The 15160-nt window shown below is 36.2% G+C and overlaps 1 protein-coding gene across 4 annotated transcripts in view; it reads left to right on the top strand.

Moving 5' to 3' along the window:
* Nucleotides 1-15160, top strand: part of RB1CC1 (RB1 inducible coiled-coil 1) — a 118029-nt gene that overhangs the window by 27691 nt on the left and 75178 nt on the right. For 3 of the 4 annotated variants that reach the window (XM_066266121.1, XM_066266118.1, XM_066266122.1), the window contains exons 2-5: nt 9334-9450; nt 10749-10868; nt 12099-12225; nt 12394-12564. In XM_066266121.1, coding sequence (XP_066122218.1) covers nt 10798-10868; nt 12099-12225; nt 12394-12564 — 369 coding nt within the window. In that variant the 5' untranslated portion in view covers nt 9334-9450; nt 10749-10797. Of the gene's footprint in view, nt 1-5849; nt 5932-9333; nt 9451-10748; nt 10869-12098; nt 12226-12393; nt 12565-15160 lie in introns of all 4 variants that reach the window. The other variant, XM_066266119.1, reaches the window with a different exon arrangement.

Below are 15160 nucleotides of genomic sequence, written 5' to 3'. Positions count from 1 at the left end.
GGCAAGGGAAACAAAAAATTGGGACTGTATCAGACTAAAAATCTTATGCACTACAAAGGAAACCATCAACAAAACAAATAGACAACCTACAAAATGGCAGAAGATATTCACAAATGATATATCCAATAAGGGGTTAATCCAAAATATGTAAGAAAGACATACAACTTAACACCAAAAAAAAAAAAAAAAAATCAATTTAAAGATGGGCAGAAGACCTGAATAGACATTTCTCCAAAGAGAACATACAGATGACCAATAGACATGAAAAGATGCTCAGCATCATTAATCATCAGGGGATTACAACTGAAAACCACCAGGAGTTATCACCTCACACCTGTCAGAATGTCTGTCATCAGTAAATCAGCATCAACAAGTGCTGGCAAGGATATGGAGAAAAGAGAACCCTCACACACCATTGGTAGGGGTATAAATTATTGCTGCTGTGAAAATCACCATGAAAACAGTATGGAGATTCCTCAAACAATTAAAAATTGATAAAGATTAATGTGTGTGTGTTTGTGTACACAAGAATAAACTTTTGAGTACTCACAAATGTAAAGCTGCTTTTGCCCACCCATATGTATAATATGGAATATTATTTAGCAATGAAAAGGAATGAAATCTTGTCATTTGTGACAACATAAATGGCTAAGTGAAATAAGTTAAATAGAGAAAGACAAATATTGCATAATATCACTTATGTGGAATCTAAAAAACCAGAATAAGAAAAAATAGAACATAGATATTGAGAACAAGTGATGGTTGCTAAAGGGAGGATATGGGGGATGGGAATAAAATTATTGAAGGGAGAAAAGAAAAAATAATGGAATTATACACGAAAAAAATCGAAGAGGTGCAGGAACCAGCCACTTTGAAGAGTATGGATAGTTAAGTAGGAGATGCCAGTTAGTAATCCTACAGATTACTACTAATTGGTAGTAGTAAGTCTGCATGCTTATTTATCTAGATTCTTATAGGCTATCTACAGGGAAAAGGAAGGGCCTACTGTTAATCTAGGAGTAGTCTGTTCATTGCAGTGCCCACCCCACACATTTTCTTACATATTTAATTTTGTTTTATAATGATTTGAACCCAGTTGAAAAAAAAAGAAGAAAACCTTACCATGCCACATTTTGAAGTGTTCCGCCATCCTGTTCCCCTACTTAATCTTGGACCTGCTTTTGTATTGTATTTAGAAAGATAAAGATTTAAAAATTGTCAAAGAAAGTAGTGAAATTGGTAGGAAAAAAGTATTTGAATTTCTAAGGGAATGGTAAAATGTCAAGTTATTGAAGGTGCTTATTATATATGTTTTGGTGTTTTTTCTTTTATCCTGGATCAAGCCATGGATTTTTTTTTTTTTTTTTTTTTCATTTTTCTGAAGCTGGAAACAGGGAGAGACAGTCAGACAGACTCCCGCATGCGCCCAACCGGGATCCACCCGGCACGCCCACCAGGGGGCGATGCTCTGCCCATCCTGGGCGTCGCCATGTTGCGACCAGAGCCACTCTAGCGCCTGAGGCAGAGGCCACAGAGCCATCCCCAGCGCCCGGGCCATCTTTGCTCCAATGGAGCCTTGGCTGCGGGAGGGGAAGAGAGAGACAGAGAGGAAAGCGCAGCAGAGGGGTGGAGAAGCAAATGGGCGCTTCTCCTGTGTGCCCTGGCCGGGAATCGAACCCGGGTCCTCTGCACGCTAGGCCGACGCTCTACCGCTGAGCCAACCGGCCAAGGCCAAGCCATGGATTTTTAACTCTGGTTGTATTCCTCTATTTCTGCATGTCTTTGCAAAATAATTGATCTTTTTTTGTGCCACACTTTTGCCATTTAATTGATAGGTATAAAACTAACCTTTCTCATAGTATGTATTGTGAGGATGTCTTGTAGCTGGTAGTCTTTATTTCATTTTTTCAATCAATGGTAGCTGTTGTTAAGCCAACGACTTCAATATCTTTAAAGAATAAAGCAGAACAAAGGGAAACAGTAATAAGATGTTTCTTACATGTTAAAAAAATAAGGAAAAACAGTGCCTACAACACAACTGAGTGTATAATGACTGGCTTATAATGAATCACTCAAGTGTTCTTTATCATTATTCTATGTGCCATGTACTTCGGACATGTGGAATATATATAAGAAATTTGAGGACGTTTAAGCCATACGCCTGACCTTTACTCACAGACCACCATCGTTAGTAGACCCATGGGGAAATGATGACTGATCTTAATAGATTTTTCTCTATGCTGTTCTAGGGTAGTCCCTTGGTGGTAGCTGACATTAATTGAGGATGTTGTAGAGAGTGACTATTCAGAAGGGGGCTCCCTGGTTAAAGCTGCCAGTTTGATGGCCATAAATAATAGATAATGGACGAAAACGTGGGATGTCATACCTGGGTGGGTCAAAGATCATCCTGTCATTAACATTACCCAGAAGCTGTTTTTAGGTGAGCTAAAGCAGTGGTCCCCAACCTTTTTTGGGCCACGGACTGGTTTAATGTCAGAAAATACTGTACAGTGTGTCCGTAAAGTCATGGTGCACTTTTGACCGGTCACAGGAAAGCAACAAAAGACGATAGAAATGTGAAATCTGCACCAAATAAAAGGAAAATCCTCCCAGTTTCTGTAGGATGATGTGGCAGCATGTGAGCATGCGCAGATGATGCCGTAACACCGTGTATACAGCGGAGCAGCTCACGGCCATGCCAGTCGAAATGTGGACGGTACAGAGGAAAGTTCAGTGTGTTCTGTGGCTCGCTAAATTTGAATCCATGACCGTAGTGCAACGTGAATATCAGCGCATTTACAACGAAGCGCCACCACATAGGAATAACATTACTCGGTGGGATAAGCAGTTGAAGGAAACCGGCAGTTTGGTGGAGAAACCCCGTTCTGGTAGACCATCAGTTAGTGACGAGTCTGTAGAGGCTATAAGGGATAGCTACCTAAGGAGCCCTAAAAAATCTGTGTGAGCCCACATGGAACTGCACTGAATAGGTATGAAACTGGGAGAGTTTTCCTTTTATTTGGTGCAGATTTCACATTTCTGTTGTCTTTTGTTGCTTTCCTGTGACTGGTTTAAAGTGCACCATGACTTTAAGGACACACTGTATTTTCATGGACCAGCCTTTAGGGTGGGACGGATAAATGCACAAAATAAAATTATGCGCATGGCGTAAAAACTGGTATTTTTAAATATAATTGTCAAATTTACGATATTTTTTGGGCTAAGTTAAAGGAGGAACTAGCATGTCCTTATTATTCAGGCTGTATTTAAATTTGTTATTCTGACAACGTTTCATGTTATTTATTCTTTCTCTGCGGACTGGTACCAAATGGCCCACAGACCAGTACGGGTCAGCGGCCCGGGGGTTGGGGACCACTGAGCTAAAGGACAAATAGTGGTATCAAGTATGACTAGAGAGAGGATCCAAAACTTTAAATTCTACAGCCACTGCAGTCAAAACTGTCCTTGAAATTATGTTGCTCATGAAGTATATATATTAATTCTCAAATTTTGTTCACTCTTCTTTTTTTGTCATTGTTATTGACTGTGGTTGCTTATATTAAACTGTTTCTTATGATGAACATCGATAAAGAGTGTTTGAATGCACACAGCTGCTACAACTTGTCAGATTCTCTTCATACTGTATTAGGAAACGGGAATGGCACTGAGGTCATTTTTACTCTTTAATAATTTCTAAAGTGTCTGATGGATTGAGAGCATTATTGCCACAGAATGAAGGAGAGTGAAATGATTTTATAACTAAATGCAGTATATGATCCTGAATTGCATCTTGTAGGGGGGTGGCAGGGCACACTATTAAGGGTATTATTGGGGCAGCAATTTGTAAATGGACTGTGGATTAGATGATGATGTTGATGTATTAATTGTTAAATTTAATGATTTGATAAATGTGCTTTGGTTGTGTATGAGAAAATCCTGACTGTTAGCAAACAAGATTCTGAAGTATGTGTAGAGTCATCTGTCTGCAAATTACTTTCAAACATTTCAGGGGAAATACATATATATGTAGAGAGGTGTTTTCAGGTATGAAGTTGCTCAAATGATAAAGCAAATGGAGCACAATGTACACAGTTGGTGAACCTGGAGAGAAGATACAGTGTTCTTTGTAGTATTATAACTTTTCTCTAAGTGTAAAATTTTATCAAAGCAAAAAAGGTAAATTTAAAAGGAAACAAAAGAAATGACTTAGAATAATATAGTCACTATTATTACAGATATTTTATGTTTAGTCTCATGTGTGCTTTCTTGTACTACCTGTGCAGGACAGGCTTTTTCTCATCCCTATGACCCCATTGAAATGTAATCTACATAGAGATCTACTTTGATCACCCAAATCTAAAGGAGGCCCTCCTTCCTGTCTACCCTTTCATTATATTTATCACAGCTTATCGTATGTTTGTTTTCTTTTTATTTAATGCCTTTTTCTCCTTTAAGACTGAACTTCGTCAGGGCAAAGATCATGTTTGTTTTGTTCACAGAATACCAAGTCCTGGCACATAAGCTCAAAAAGAGTTTGTTGGATTTGGATGAATTAATCACCAGTATTCCTTCCATGTTCGTTACCTTTTTTTAAAAATTTATTTACCTTAGCCTTCAGAAAACAAGGTGACTCTTTTTAACCTGTTAGATGAAGTCTGTACTTTTGTATTTGGTACTTAGTGGCATTTATTTATTCTTTCAATCTTTTATGTATTGTCTTTATTGAACACAGTCATGTATTTCCCTGCTTACCTTGCTAGCTTCCTCTCTTGCCAACTTCTCTCAGATCTACATGCCTTTCTGGGGATGCACTGTCTGGCTACTTGTCACTTATCAGTATAAGTGCCTTTCATATTTCCTTATCACTTTCTGTACAGTTCTTCGAGAGCATCATGTTTACGATGTTTCTGTCTGCAGATATTACAACTTTTATGCATCATTTTTTTATCTAAAGTACCTGGCAATAAGTGTACAAAAAAATTTGTTTATTAAGTGTATTTACTGTTCACTGAATCCTAATAGCCTTAAAATATTTGAATGTTTCACCCAGTAAATTTACTTCTAGGAATCTACTTTATGGAAATGAGCATAAGAAAAATAAAATGTAGCCCACCACTGGTGGCACAGTGAATAAAGCATTGATCTGGAAAGCTGAGGCTGCTGGTTTGGAGCCCAAGGTTGCTGGCTTGAGCTCCAGAGCTTGGGGTTGCTGGCACAATCCCAAGGTCACGGCTTGAACCCAAGGTCACTAGTTTGATCCTTTGTCAGAACACATATGAGAAGTAGTCAATGCACAACTAAGTTTAGCAGTGATTTAATGCTTCTCCCTCTCCCCCCTCCCCCCCCACTCTCTTCTCTTTTTCTCTCTCAAAATGTCAAGATTACAAAACCAAACCCTGGGAAATAGTAAGTCAATAAATTTTGGTGAATTCACAAGTTAGAATGCATTTTGGGCATCAGTAATGATTTTTTTTTTTAATTTTTTGGAGTGAGGATGAGAGGGAGCAAAAGGCAGGGGGAGGAGCGGAGAGCATCAGTTCGTATTAGTAGTTGCTCCTCATATATGCCTTGACCTGACAAGCCTGGGGATTTGGACCAGCGGCCTCAGCATTCCAGGTCAATCATTTATCCACTGCGCCACCACAGGTCAGGTCAAGATTGATTTTTATGAAGCATTTGTAATGATATGGAAAGATAACTATTAAGTGAAAGACAAATAATAAGTCAGGATATACTGGGTTGTGATTTGGAGTAAAATACAACAGCTACCAGTTACAAGTATTTGTTATATTCCAGGCAACTATCCTAAATGTTTTACTAAATAAAATTCTTTCATTTGATCCATACAGGAATCCTTGTGGTGTGTAGATAATGTCATCATCCTCATTTTGTAGATTAAACAAAGAATTAAGGACTTAAATAATGTCACAGGTCAGTGGTATTCAACTGCCAGTCTGTGTACTGGTGCTGGCCCCCCAGAAATTTCATGCTTGTCCACAAAAGACTTAACCACCCTGATGATGTATGAATATTATAGACCCAGGAATTATAGACCCAACTCTTTTACTTGGAGGCTATGATAATCAACTGTATTTTTTATTTTAATCTGTTGGCTTCCTAGTTACTTTCTTTTATTCATTAAAGAATTTGGTGCTAATCTTAATTATAATAGGAACATCTTTTTATCTGGTAGCTGTGGAGAACTTGAATGTCTGATTAATTGGGTCAAGTCATTTGGGGCTGCATTTGTTGAGTATCTTAATCACCCATAAGTGGTAGAGTTGGACTGATGAATAAAATGGAGCCTTATATATTGTTGTGAAGATAATGATGTTGGGAAATCTAGGGCTTTTTCTTTGAGAACAAGCTGAAGAAATTCTGTGGTAGATGTCAAGCAATCTTTTCAAGGATATAGAATAATCTCTAGTATAGAATTCATTTTTTTTTTTTAAGAAAATATAGAGCTAGTTCCCAGGAATGCACAATCTTTGCTTTAAAAAAGCTTGCTGTTTAGTAGAGGTGAGAAATATGAACAGAAACATCAAACTTTATGCAAGCATAGAAAGATGGAGTAGTTAGCCCAGCTAAAATGATTGAGATTAAATCTTTGGAAAAAAATGTGGGTCTGGGGCATAGAGCAAGGGGAAAGGAGTAATAATAGCAGGTAGAAGAAGTAGGATTTAAGTAAGGAAAACAGTTCTGATGAAGTTCAAAGACTTTAAACAGGTTGTTTTGTCCAGGGAGTTTTTAAATGATGTGGTATTTGGCAGTTGTGGGAAGGATAAGGATATTAAGTTGTGGAAAGGAGGAACCAAATAATGTTCGCTGTCTTATTGAATGGTTTTGTACTACTATAGTTAGATGAGAAAGTACAGTTGGATTGCTTGGATTTGATAACCTGTAACAGTGGTTTTCTACCACTGATTCATGAAAGAGTTAACCACCCTGTTGTATGAAGATCATAGAGTATAATCATTGGGTCTATAATTTCATACAACATCGTGGCAGTTAAGTCTTGTGGACAGGCATGAAATTTCTGGGGGGGCCAGTAACAGTCTGCAGACCAGCAGTTGAAAATCACTGATCTATGACTTTATTTAAGTCCTTAATTCTTTGTTTAATCTACAAAATGAGGATGATGATGTTATTTGTCCACCACAAGGATTCTTGTCTGAATCAAATGAAAGAATTTCATTTAATAAAACATTTAGAATAGTTGCCTGGGATACAATAAATACTCATTAATGATAGCTTCTGTAAAAATCATAATCACAGCTGGTTTAAAGCAGCAGAAAACTGGATTAACCTGGCATTCAGAATGGTTTATTTTAAGGTAGTATGGAGGTTGATAGACTAGGGATATAGGAGATTGGGAGCAGGTTGTAAAAAGAACTTTTGTAAAAATCTAGAACGAGTGAGTGCCTTATTTAAGGCAATAAAAATAGGAATAGATGGTAAATATTTGTATTAGAATTGACTGGACGTAATACTGCTGTGTATGTGTATATAAATAATCTGTGAAGAAGAGGAAAAGCTAGGATAGCTCTTGAGAAATTGGGTAAATGTAAATTTTATCAACAAAAGAAACAATTGAAAAGTGAGTATGTAAGGAGGCAGAAAAATAAGGAGCTCAGTTTTAGAAACAAAATAATGAAATGCATATGGGCAGTTTAGATTTGTTAAGTTTGAGCGGGGTTGGATAAATAATTCAGGTCTAGGGAGAAATTTGGGTAGGTTTGGGAATCAACAATGGTGGCAACTGCAGCCTTGGGAGTAGGTGAGCTCTACCATACATGAGTGAAGAGGGATGTTTGAGATCCTATCCAAACACTGGAGAGTTAGCAAAGAAGGAAGACCAGGCTTATTTATTAAATTCTTTTTTATTTTATTTATTTTATTATTTTATTTTTAGAGAGAGGGAAAGAAAGAGGAAGGGAGAGAGATGTGAAGCATCAGCTTTTAGTTGCATCACTTTAGTTGTTAATTGATTGCATCTTGTGCCTTGAGCGTGGCGCTGAAGCTGAGTCAGTGACCCCTTGCTCAAGCCAGTGACATTTGGGCTCAAGCCAACAACCATGAGATCATGTCTTTGATCCCATGCTCAAGCTGGTTTGGGTTTCAAACCTGGGACCTCAGCTTTCAAACCTGGTCCCAGGTCAAGCGCTTTATCCACTACGCCACCACTGGTCAGGCCTGTTGAATTTTTATTATCTGCTGAGCTCCGTGTCATAGTATCCCTAGGATGTGGGTTGCTCTTGCTTAGTAACAAAGTATCACAGTCTTAGCTGTTTAAAACAACACAAATGTATTATTTCAGTTTCTGGGTATGGTTTGGCTGGTTCCTCTTCTTCAGGCTCCTACAGGACTTCAGTGAAGGTGTTGGCCAGGGCTGGAGTCTTGTCTAAGGCTTGACTATTTCCAAGCTCATGTTGGTTGTCAAGATTTAATTCCTCGCAGGACTGAGGTCTTCAGCTTCTTGTTGGCTTTTGGCCAGAGCCCAACTTCAGTTTCTTGCTACATGGGCCTTTCCGTAGAGCAGCTCATTACTTCACAAAGATGGCAAGGAAGGGAATCAATCAGTTGGCAAAGTGAGGGTATAATGAGTGGAGGGTACAAGTAGCAGTCATGAGACATTTCATCACATGTACCAGATTTCACTGATTATTAGAAACATCTTAGATCCTGCCCACACCCAAGGGTGGGTGGATTTCACTGGAGTATGGATAACTGGAGGGGCTCTCTAAGGTACCATTTTTATTCTTTTTTTTTTTTTTTTTTTTTTTTTTTACAAAAGAAGAAACTGAAATAATTAAGTATCTTGCTCAAGATCATATACAAGTAATGGGGCCAGAATCAAACTCATGCAATCAGGCTCTTTTACTATTGTATTATATTTTAAGGAGTGAGAAATAACTGTAGGGTTGGACAGTTGGGGGAGTTCTTTGGAGACTCTGTTTGATGACTTCTGTTGGTTTATTTTAGAGAGAGAGAGGAAGAGGGTTGGAGAGTGAAAGACATTTTTTTGTTCCCCTTATTTGTACATTCCTTGGTTGATTCTTGTATATGCCCTGACCAGGGATCCAGTGGCAACCTTGGTATATCAGATTGACGCTGTAACCAACGGAGTTACCCTGCCAGGGCCTGTTTGGTGACTTTTGATGGAGTGGTCTGGGTGAAAGTCACATGGTGGTTTTAGTGAATGTACAGGGAAGAAAGAGACTAACTAGATTATTCTTTTAGAAGGTACTTTTAAAAGGAAGGGAACAGTAACCATATGTTCTTATCACATACTGAATTATTTCTCTTTATAATCCAGAAATTTTTCTTTTACAGTTCACTGAGTTTAACCAGTAATGCCATTCAGTTGCCAATATCAAGCAAAGCAAACATAAGCCAGTTTTAATCTGCTCTTTAAGAAAAGTGGTAGTCCTTTTTTCACAGTGCCTGACGGTAAGTCACAGTTCCTACCTTTATAATAGAGTTTTCAATATATTTTTAAAGATCAAAGGCATTTAAAATAATGATTTGGGAAGCAGTAATTTTAAAATCTTATTTTTCTTTTCCTTCTTTCCTGATAATTTTACTTCAAAGGTCATGTGGAAAGAATATAAAGATATTAGGGTCTGGGAATTTGTTTATTTTTGTCTTTCACCATTTTCATTAATCTTAGGGAATTTTACCTCCAGTTGTTAAAAGGCTCAGTGTTGAAATCTGTTCCTTTTTCTGTAAATGAGGAAGTTTTGTTTTATATGTGAGGTATTGACTTCGACAAGTAGTTTATGGCACAGTTGTTTAAATATTCTGATTTCCAGACTCCACTGTTCACAAAGTGATAAACTATTAGGGCTAGAATTTGTTAATTGGAGGATTTCAAACTCAGAGTGGAAATGTAACTCGCAGCTGAGGAGAAGAAATTGGGATTAACTCATGTCCCTTAACTTTCAAGTTGATGGCTACTTCTATTTGCTCTTCTAATTTACTAATTTCTAATTTAACCTTCAGATTTTTTATTATAAGGAAAATGTGGGGGAAGAAGGTTTTGTGTTAGAAGATGTTTGACCACCTGACTAGGTGGTACTACAGTTATAGAGCATTGGACTGGAACACAGAGGACCCAGGTTCAGAACCCCAACATCACTGGCTTGAGAAAGGGCTCATCTGGCTTGAGCGCTGGGTTGCTGGTTTGAGCCTGGGGATCATAGACATGACCCCATGGTCGCTGGCTTGAGCCCAAAGGTCGCTGGCTTGAAGCCTAAGGTCGCTAGCTTGAGCAAGGGGTCACTTGTTCTGCTGTAGCCTTCCAGTCAAGGCACATATGAGAAAGCAATCAATGAACAACTAAGGTGCCGCAACAAAGGATTGATGCTTCTCACCTCTCTCCCTTCTTGTCTGTTCCTGTCTGCCCCTCTCTGGTGTCTCTCTCTGTCACAAAAGAAAAGAAAAAAGAAAAATGTTTGACCAAATTTTTTGTTTTTGCTTTTAGTTTTGTTCTCAGTGTAGAGTAGTGACGTGTACACATAACTTTTTAACCACTGACCTCCCACCCTGCCATGGTAAAATAGTTATGCTTTTTACTAATTTCATTATTTGTTTTTAAGCAACAAGTTTACTAAATTGTCCAATTACAGTAGCCATTATAAACCTGTTTTTTTGTTTGTTTTTTGTTACTTACGTAGTACAACTGTGCTATGCTTTATGTGTGGGTACTTTTATGTTTTTAAATTTGACCACTTGTCTCTTTCTTTTAGTAAGTATATCAGTGTGAGGAATAAGCCCACAGAATCCAGAGAAATCATCATGAAGTTATATGTATTTCTGGTCAACACTGGAACTACCCTAACATTTGACACTGAACTTACAGTGCAAACGTGAGCTGTATTTTACTTATTATCTTTGCATTTTTTTCATGCAGAAAGTTAGCAGGAACAGTTTGATGTTGTGAGAATTACTCCTTTGTTAAATACGAGTAGAGATTTTGCAAGTCGTAAATACAGTATTTCATTCCAGTAGATTATCTTTTTCTAAAATGAGAAAGTTAAAATCATTAAGTTGTGCTTTCTTCTATTTATTTCTATTCTATATTATTTGAATAAACAATTTACACACAAACGTGCTAATTTCAATTCAAGTTAATAAGTAGAAGTAAGTTTTCAAAGCTGATTGCTTTTTCTAAGATTCATAGGACACTGCTAAGGAGATTACTGCCAGCTATAATAAATCAACATGTATCAGTCCCATGTGTTTTTGGTGACATTTTAATTCTCTTGTATGAATAAAGACAGTAGTTTAATAATTTTAGCTAAATTAGTGGAATTCAGATGTCTAATAATTTTCTTGCTGTGCAGGGATTTTAAATATTTGATGAATGTCCTCTTATTATATTTATAAAAAGTGAGAACAGAAGAGGAAAGATGTACTATATTTTGTAGCCACGTGGGAAGGAGATAGAAGCAAAAATATAGGGTGAGGCAAACGTAGGTTTACAGTTGTGAGTACAGGAAACAGAGTTACTTATATTATTATTTAGTAAATATTTTCCATGTGAACCACTGCAAACCTTTTGTTTCACCCTATATTTCCAAACGTGCTTTATATTTTTATGGTTACCATAATAGCAAAGACTTGATAGCACAATAGAATAAATATATCTGATACTGAAAATATTATAAATAATTTTAGTTTTTAAAATGGAACTGAAATTGTTTTTAAATTTTTTTTTAGCTGTTATAAAATATAATTTTGCCAGTAAAGGATTGCTTTTTTGAAAAATAGGAAAAACAATTTTCATGTGGTTTAGACTTAATTTATGGTTGTGTAATGTAGTATGGAGATTTTAACACATATCCTGTGTTTTGAAGATTTTAACAGACCTGATGCTAATTTGAGCATATTCCTTTGCTACGTTATATAAATAACGTAAAAATAAATATGTCTACTGTCTGCATTTCAAATATGGCACAGGGGTGATTTATTCTCTTAAGATCAATCAAAGAGTGAAGTTCATTAGTCTATCATATTTTTACATAGCGCTATTTTGATAATAAAGTGTTTGTCATTGGGGTTATGTAAATAATTGATTTTTTACCTTTTTATTAAAGTGTGACAGACCTTAAGCATGCTATTCATAGCAAATACAAGATTGCTATTCAGCACCAGGTGCTGGTGGTCAATGGAGGAGAGTGTATGGCTGCAGATAGAAGAGTGTGCACCTACAGTGCTGGGACGGTAGGTGTCTAACAGCCTTTTCATTCCAACATGCTCCTCCAGCTTCACATCAGATAGGGAATTGGGAAGTCAGCAGACGTGTTATCTGCTTCATGTATAGAAGGCAGTGTGCATGTTCAGTATTTGTAACATTTTACTTCATTTTTTTTTGCATTTTTACTTTTATAGGACACAAATCCAATTTTTCTTTTTAACAAAGAAATGATCTTATGTGAACTTCCACCTGCCATTCCTAAAACTACCTTTTCAACAGAAAATGACATGGAAATCAAAGTTGAAGAGTCTCTTATGATGCCTGCAGTTTTCCACACTGTTGCTTCAAGGACACAGCTTGCAGTGGTGAGACATAAGTATTTTTGAGTTAAAATTTATATTTAGTACAGTTTAAAATTGGTGCATTTACCAAAATGAAGTCTTATATATGTACTTGATAATATTGTCATGAATTATTAGCTTATTAGGCATTTGTGAACATTCTGACAAATTTATTACTTCTGTAAGTATTCACATCTAAACAGCAAGTATTCTAAATTGAATCAAAAAATGTGAAAAATAAAAAACTTTAAAAATTTTGTGGTCAGTATATCTTATATCTGTTTTTTAAATTTTAGGACCATACATTATTAGTCATTATATACAGTGTCAAACAATGACAAGATCTTACAGTAGATAGCTCTCTTAAATGTGATTTGTTCAACTTTTTTCCTAAATATTGGTATGCAGATAAAGAACATGCTTTAATCAATAAAGTACCTATGTTAGATTAGACATAAAGAGAGCTTATGTAACTGTGTTAAAAATATGATTCTTTTTCCCCATCCATATTTAGGTCCTGGAGGAAAGCCAAGTTTCTTTTCAGTACATAACCTTTTGTATTATAGTTTCCATGGATTGTTTGCCAGTCATTGGTTTTCCTTTCTCACTTACTAGTATTTGACTGTAATACTGACTCTAAGCTATGAGTAGTAAGAAACATTTTATCTTCGGACATGAAAAGATGCTCTTTTAAAATCAACCAATAGTAGTTACTTTTATCTTTTATAAGAATAAACAAATTAATAAAATATTAAATTATTATTAGTGCTAACATTTGCTTTTTTTTTAAGGTAATCTAAAGGTTTGGTTTAATATAACATGTACATGTGTGAAACCACTGCATTTTTTGCATAGGATACAACATAAAAAGAGAATAACCTCATGTTTCTGAAACACATTTAATAATTATCAGAAGGTCCAGAAATATTTTTGAGAAGCCAAAATTATTTTTTAAATTATAAATTCTGTAAACAACTCATATAGTAGAGTCCTTTAGATTTGTTTTGGGATTATTAACAAAGTGAGAATATTGGTGTACAAATACCGATGTACAAAACTTTTCTACACAGTTACATGCCATTTGAAAAGTAATCAAGTATTGGCTTGTTTAAAAAATATAGATACTACACATTAATAGAAAAGTGTAGTATTAGATACAGAAATTAAATGATAGCAAAATTGTATATATAATTACAATTGTATATACAATTAAAGAGAAATTGAACAGATAAAACTCAAACAACAGCATTATATTAAAACACATTACATGTAAAAGATTAAAAAATTGGGCTTGGGCCTCTGGTGGCACAGTAGATAGAGCACTGATATGGAATGTTGAGGGTGTTGGTTTGAAACACTGGGCTTGCCCGGTGAAGGCACATACAATAAGCAACCAATGAACATCTACAGTAAAGCAACTACTTCTTGTCCCCCCACCATCATCTCTCTGTAATAACAATAAATAAAAAATCTTAAAAACAAACACAAACAAATAAAATTGGTATGCCCAGAAGTAGTAGGTAAATGTAGAAAAAATAAAAATAGCAATATGACAAAGTGGATGTTAAATCATTAAATAGAACAAAGTAAAATTGATAATAAAAGATTTAATTTGTGAAAAGTCATCTGTATTTACCTATTAACACATGCTAAATAATAATGATTATAGGTATTTAAGAAGAACTTAATAAAACATAATGTTTTATACCAGTGTTTATAGAAGCATTTACTATAGCCAAATTGTGAGACTAACCCAAATGACCATCAGCAGATGGATAAACAAAATGTGACATACACGTACAATGGAATATTATTTAGCCTTAAATAGAAAGGACACATACTACAATATGGATGGACTTTTAAGATAATATCTAAGTGAAATAAGACAAGCACAAAAGAACAAGTATTACATGATTTTAATTATATGAAGTACTTAGAATAGTCAAATTTATAGAGACTGAAAGTAGAATAGTGATTACCAGGGGCAGGCTTGAGGACAAAAGGAATGTTGTTTAATAGAAAGGTTTCTTTTTGGGATGATGAAAAAGTTCTGGAGACCAGTGGTGGTAATAATGGTTTCATGGCAGTGTGAATGAATGCTACTGAACTGCACACTTAAAAATGGGTTTAGTCCCTGACCAACAGTTGGCTCAGTGGTATAGCGTCAACCCAGCATTTGGATGTCCTAGGTTTGATTCCTGGTCAGTGCAAACAGGAGAACCAATCATCTGCTTCTCCACTCCTACCCTGCCCCTTCTCCTCCCCCCACCCCTTATCCCCTCCTGCAGCCATGGCTTGATGGTTTGAGTGCATTGGTCCTAGGTGCTGAGATGGCTCTTTGGAGCTTCCACCCCAGGCACTAAAAATAGCTTGGGTGCAAGCATGGCCCAAGGTGGGCAGAGCATTGGCCCAAGACAGGGGTTTCTGGGTGGAATGCAGTCAGGGCTCATGTGGGAGTCTGTTTCCTGTCCTCTCATTTGTAGAAAAGAAGAAAGAAAGGGTTTAAATGGTAAATTTCATGTTTATTTTACTGCAATAATTTAAAAGGGGGAAAGTTTTAATATATTTTTTTATAGAAAGCTCTTGTAGACTAGATTTAATACAGTATATCCTGAAAATA

The sequence above is a fragment of the Saccopteryx bilineata genome, chromosome 3 (genome assembly GCF_036850765.1).
Source record: "Saccopteryx bilineata isolate mSacBil1 chromosome 3, mSacBil1_pri_phased_curated, whole genome shotgun sequence".
NCBI lineage: Eukaryota > Metazoa > Chordata > Mammalia > Chiroptera > Emballonuridae > Saccopteryx > Saccopteryx bilineata.
The sequence above is the reverse complement of the archived record's forward strand: the minus strand, read 5'-3'. Positions and strand labels throughout refer to the sequence as shown.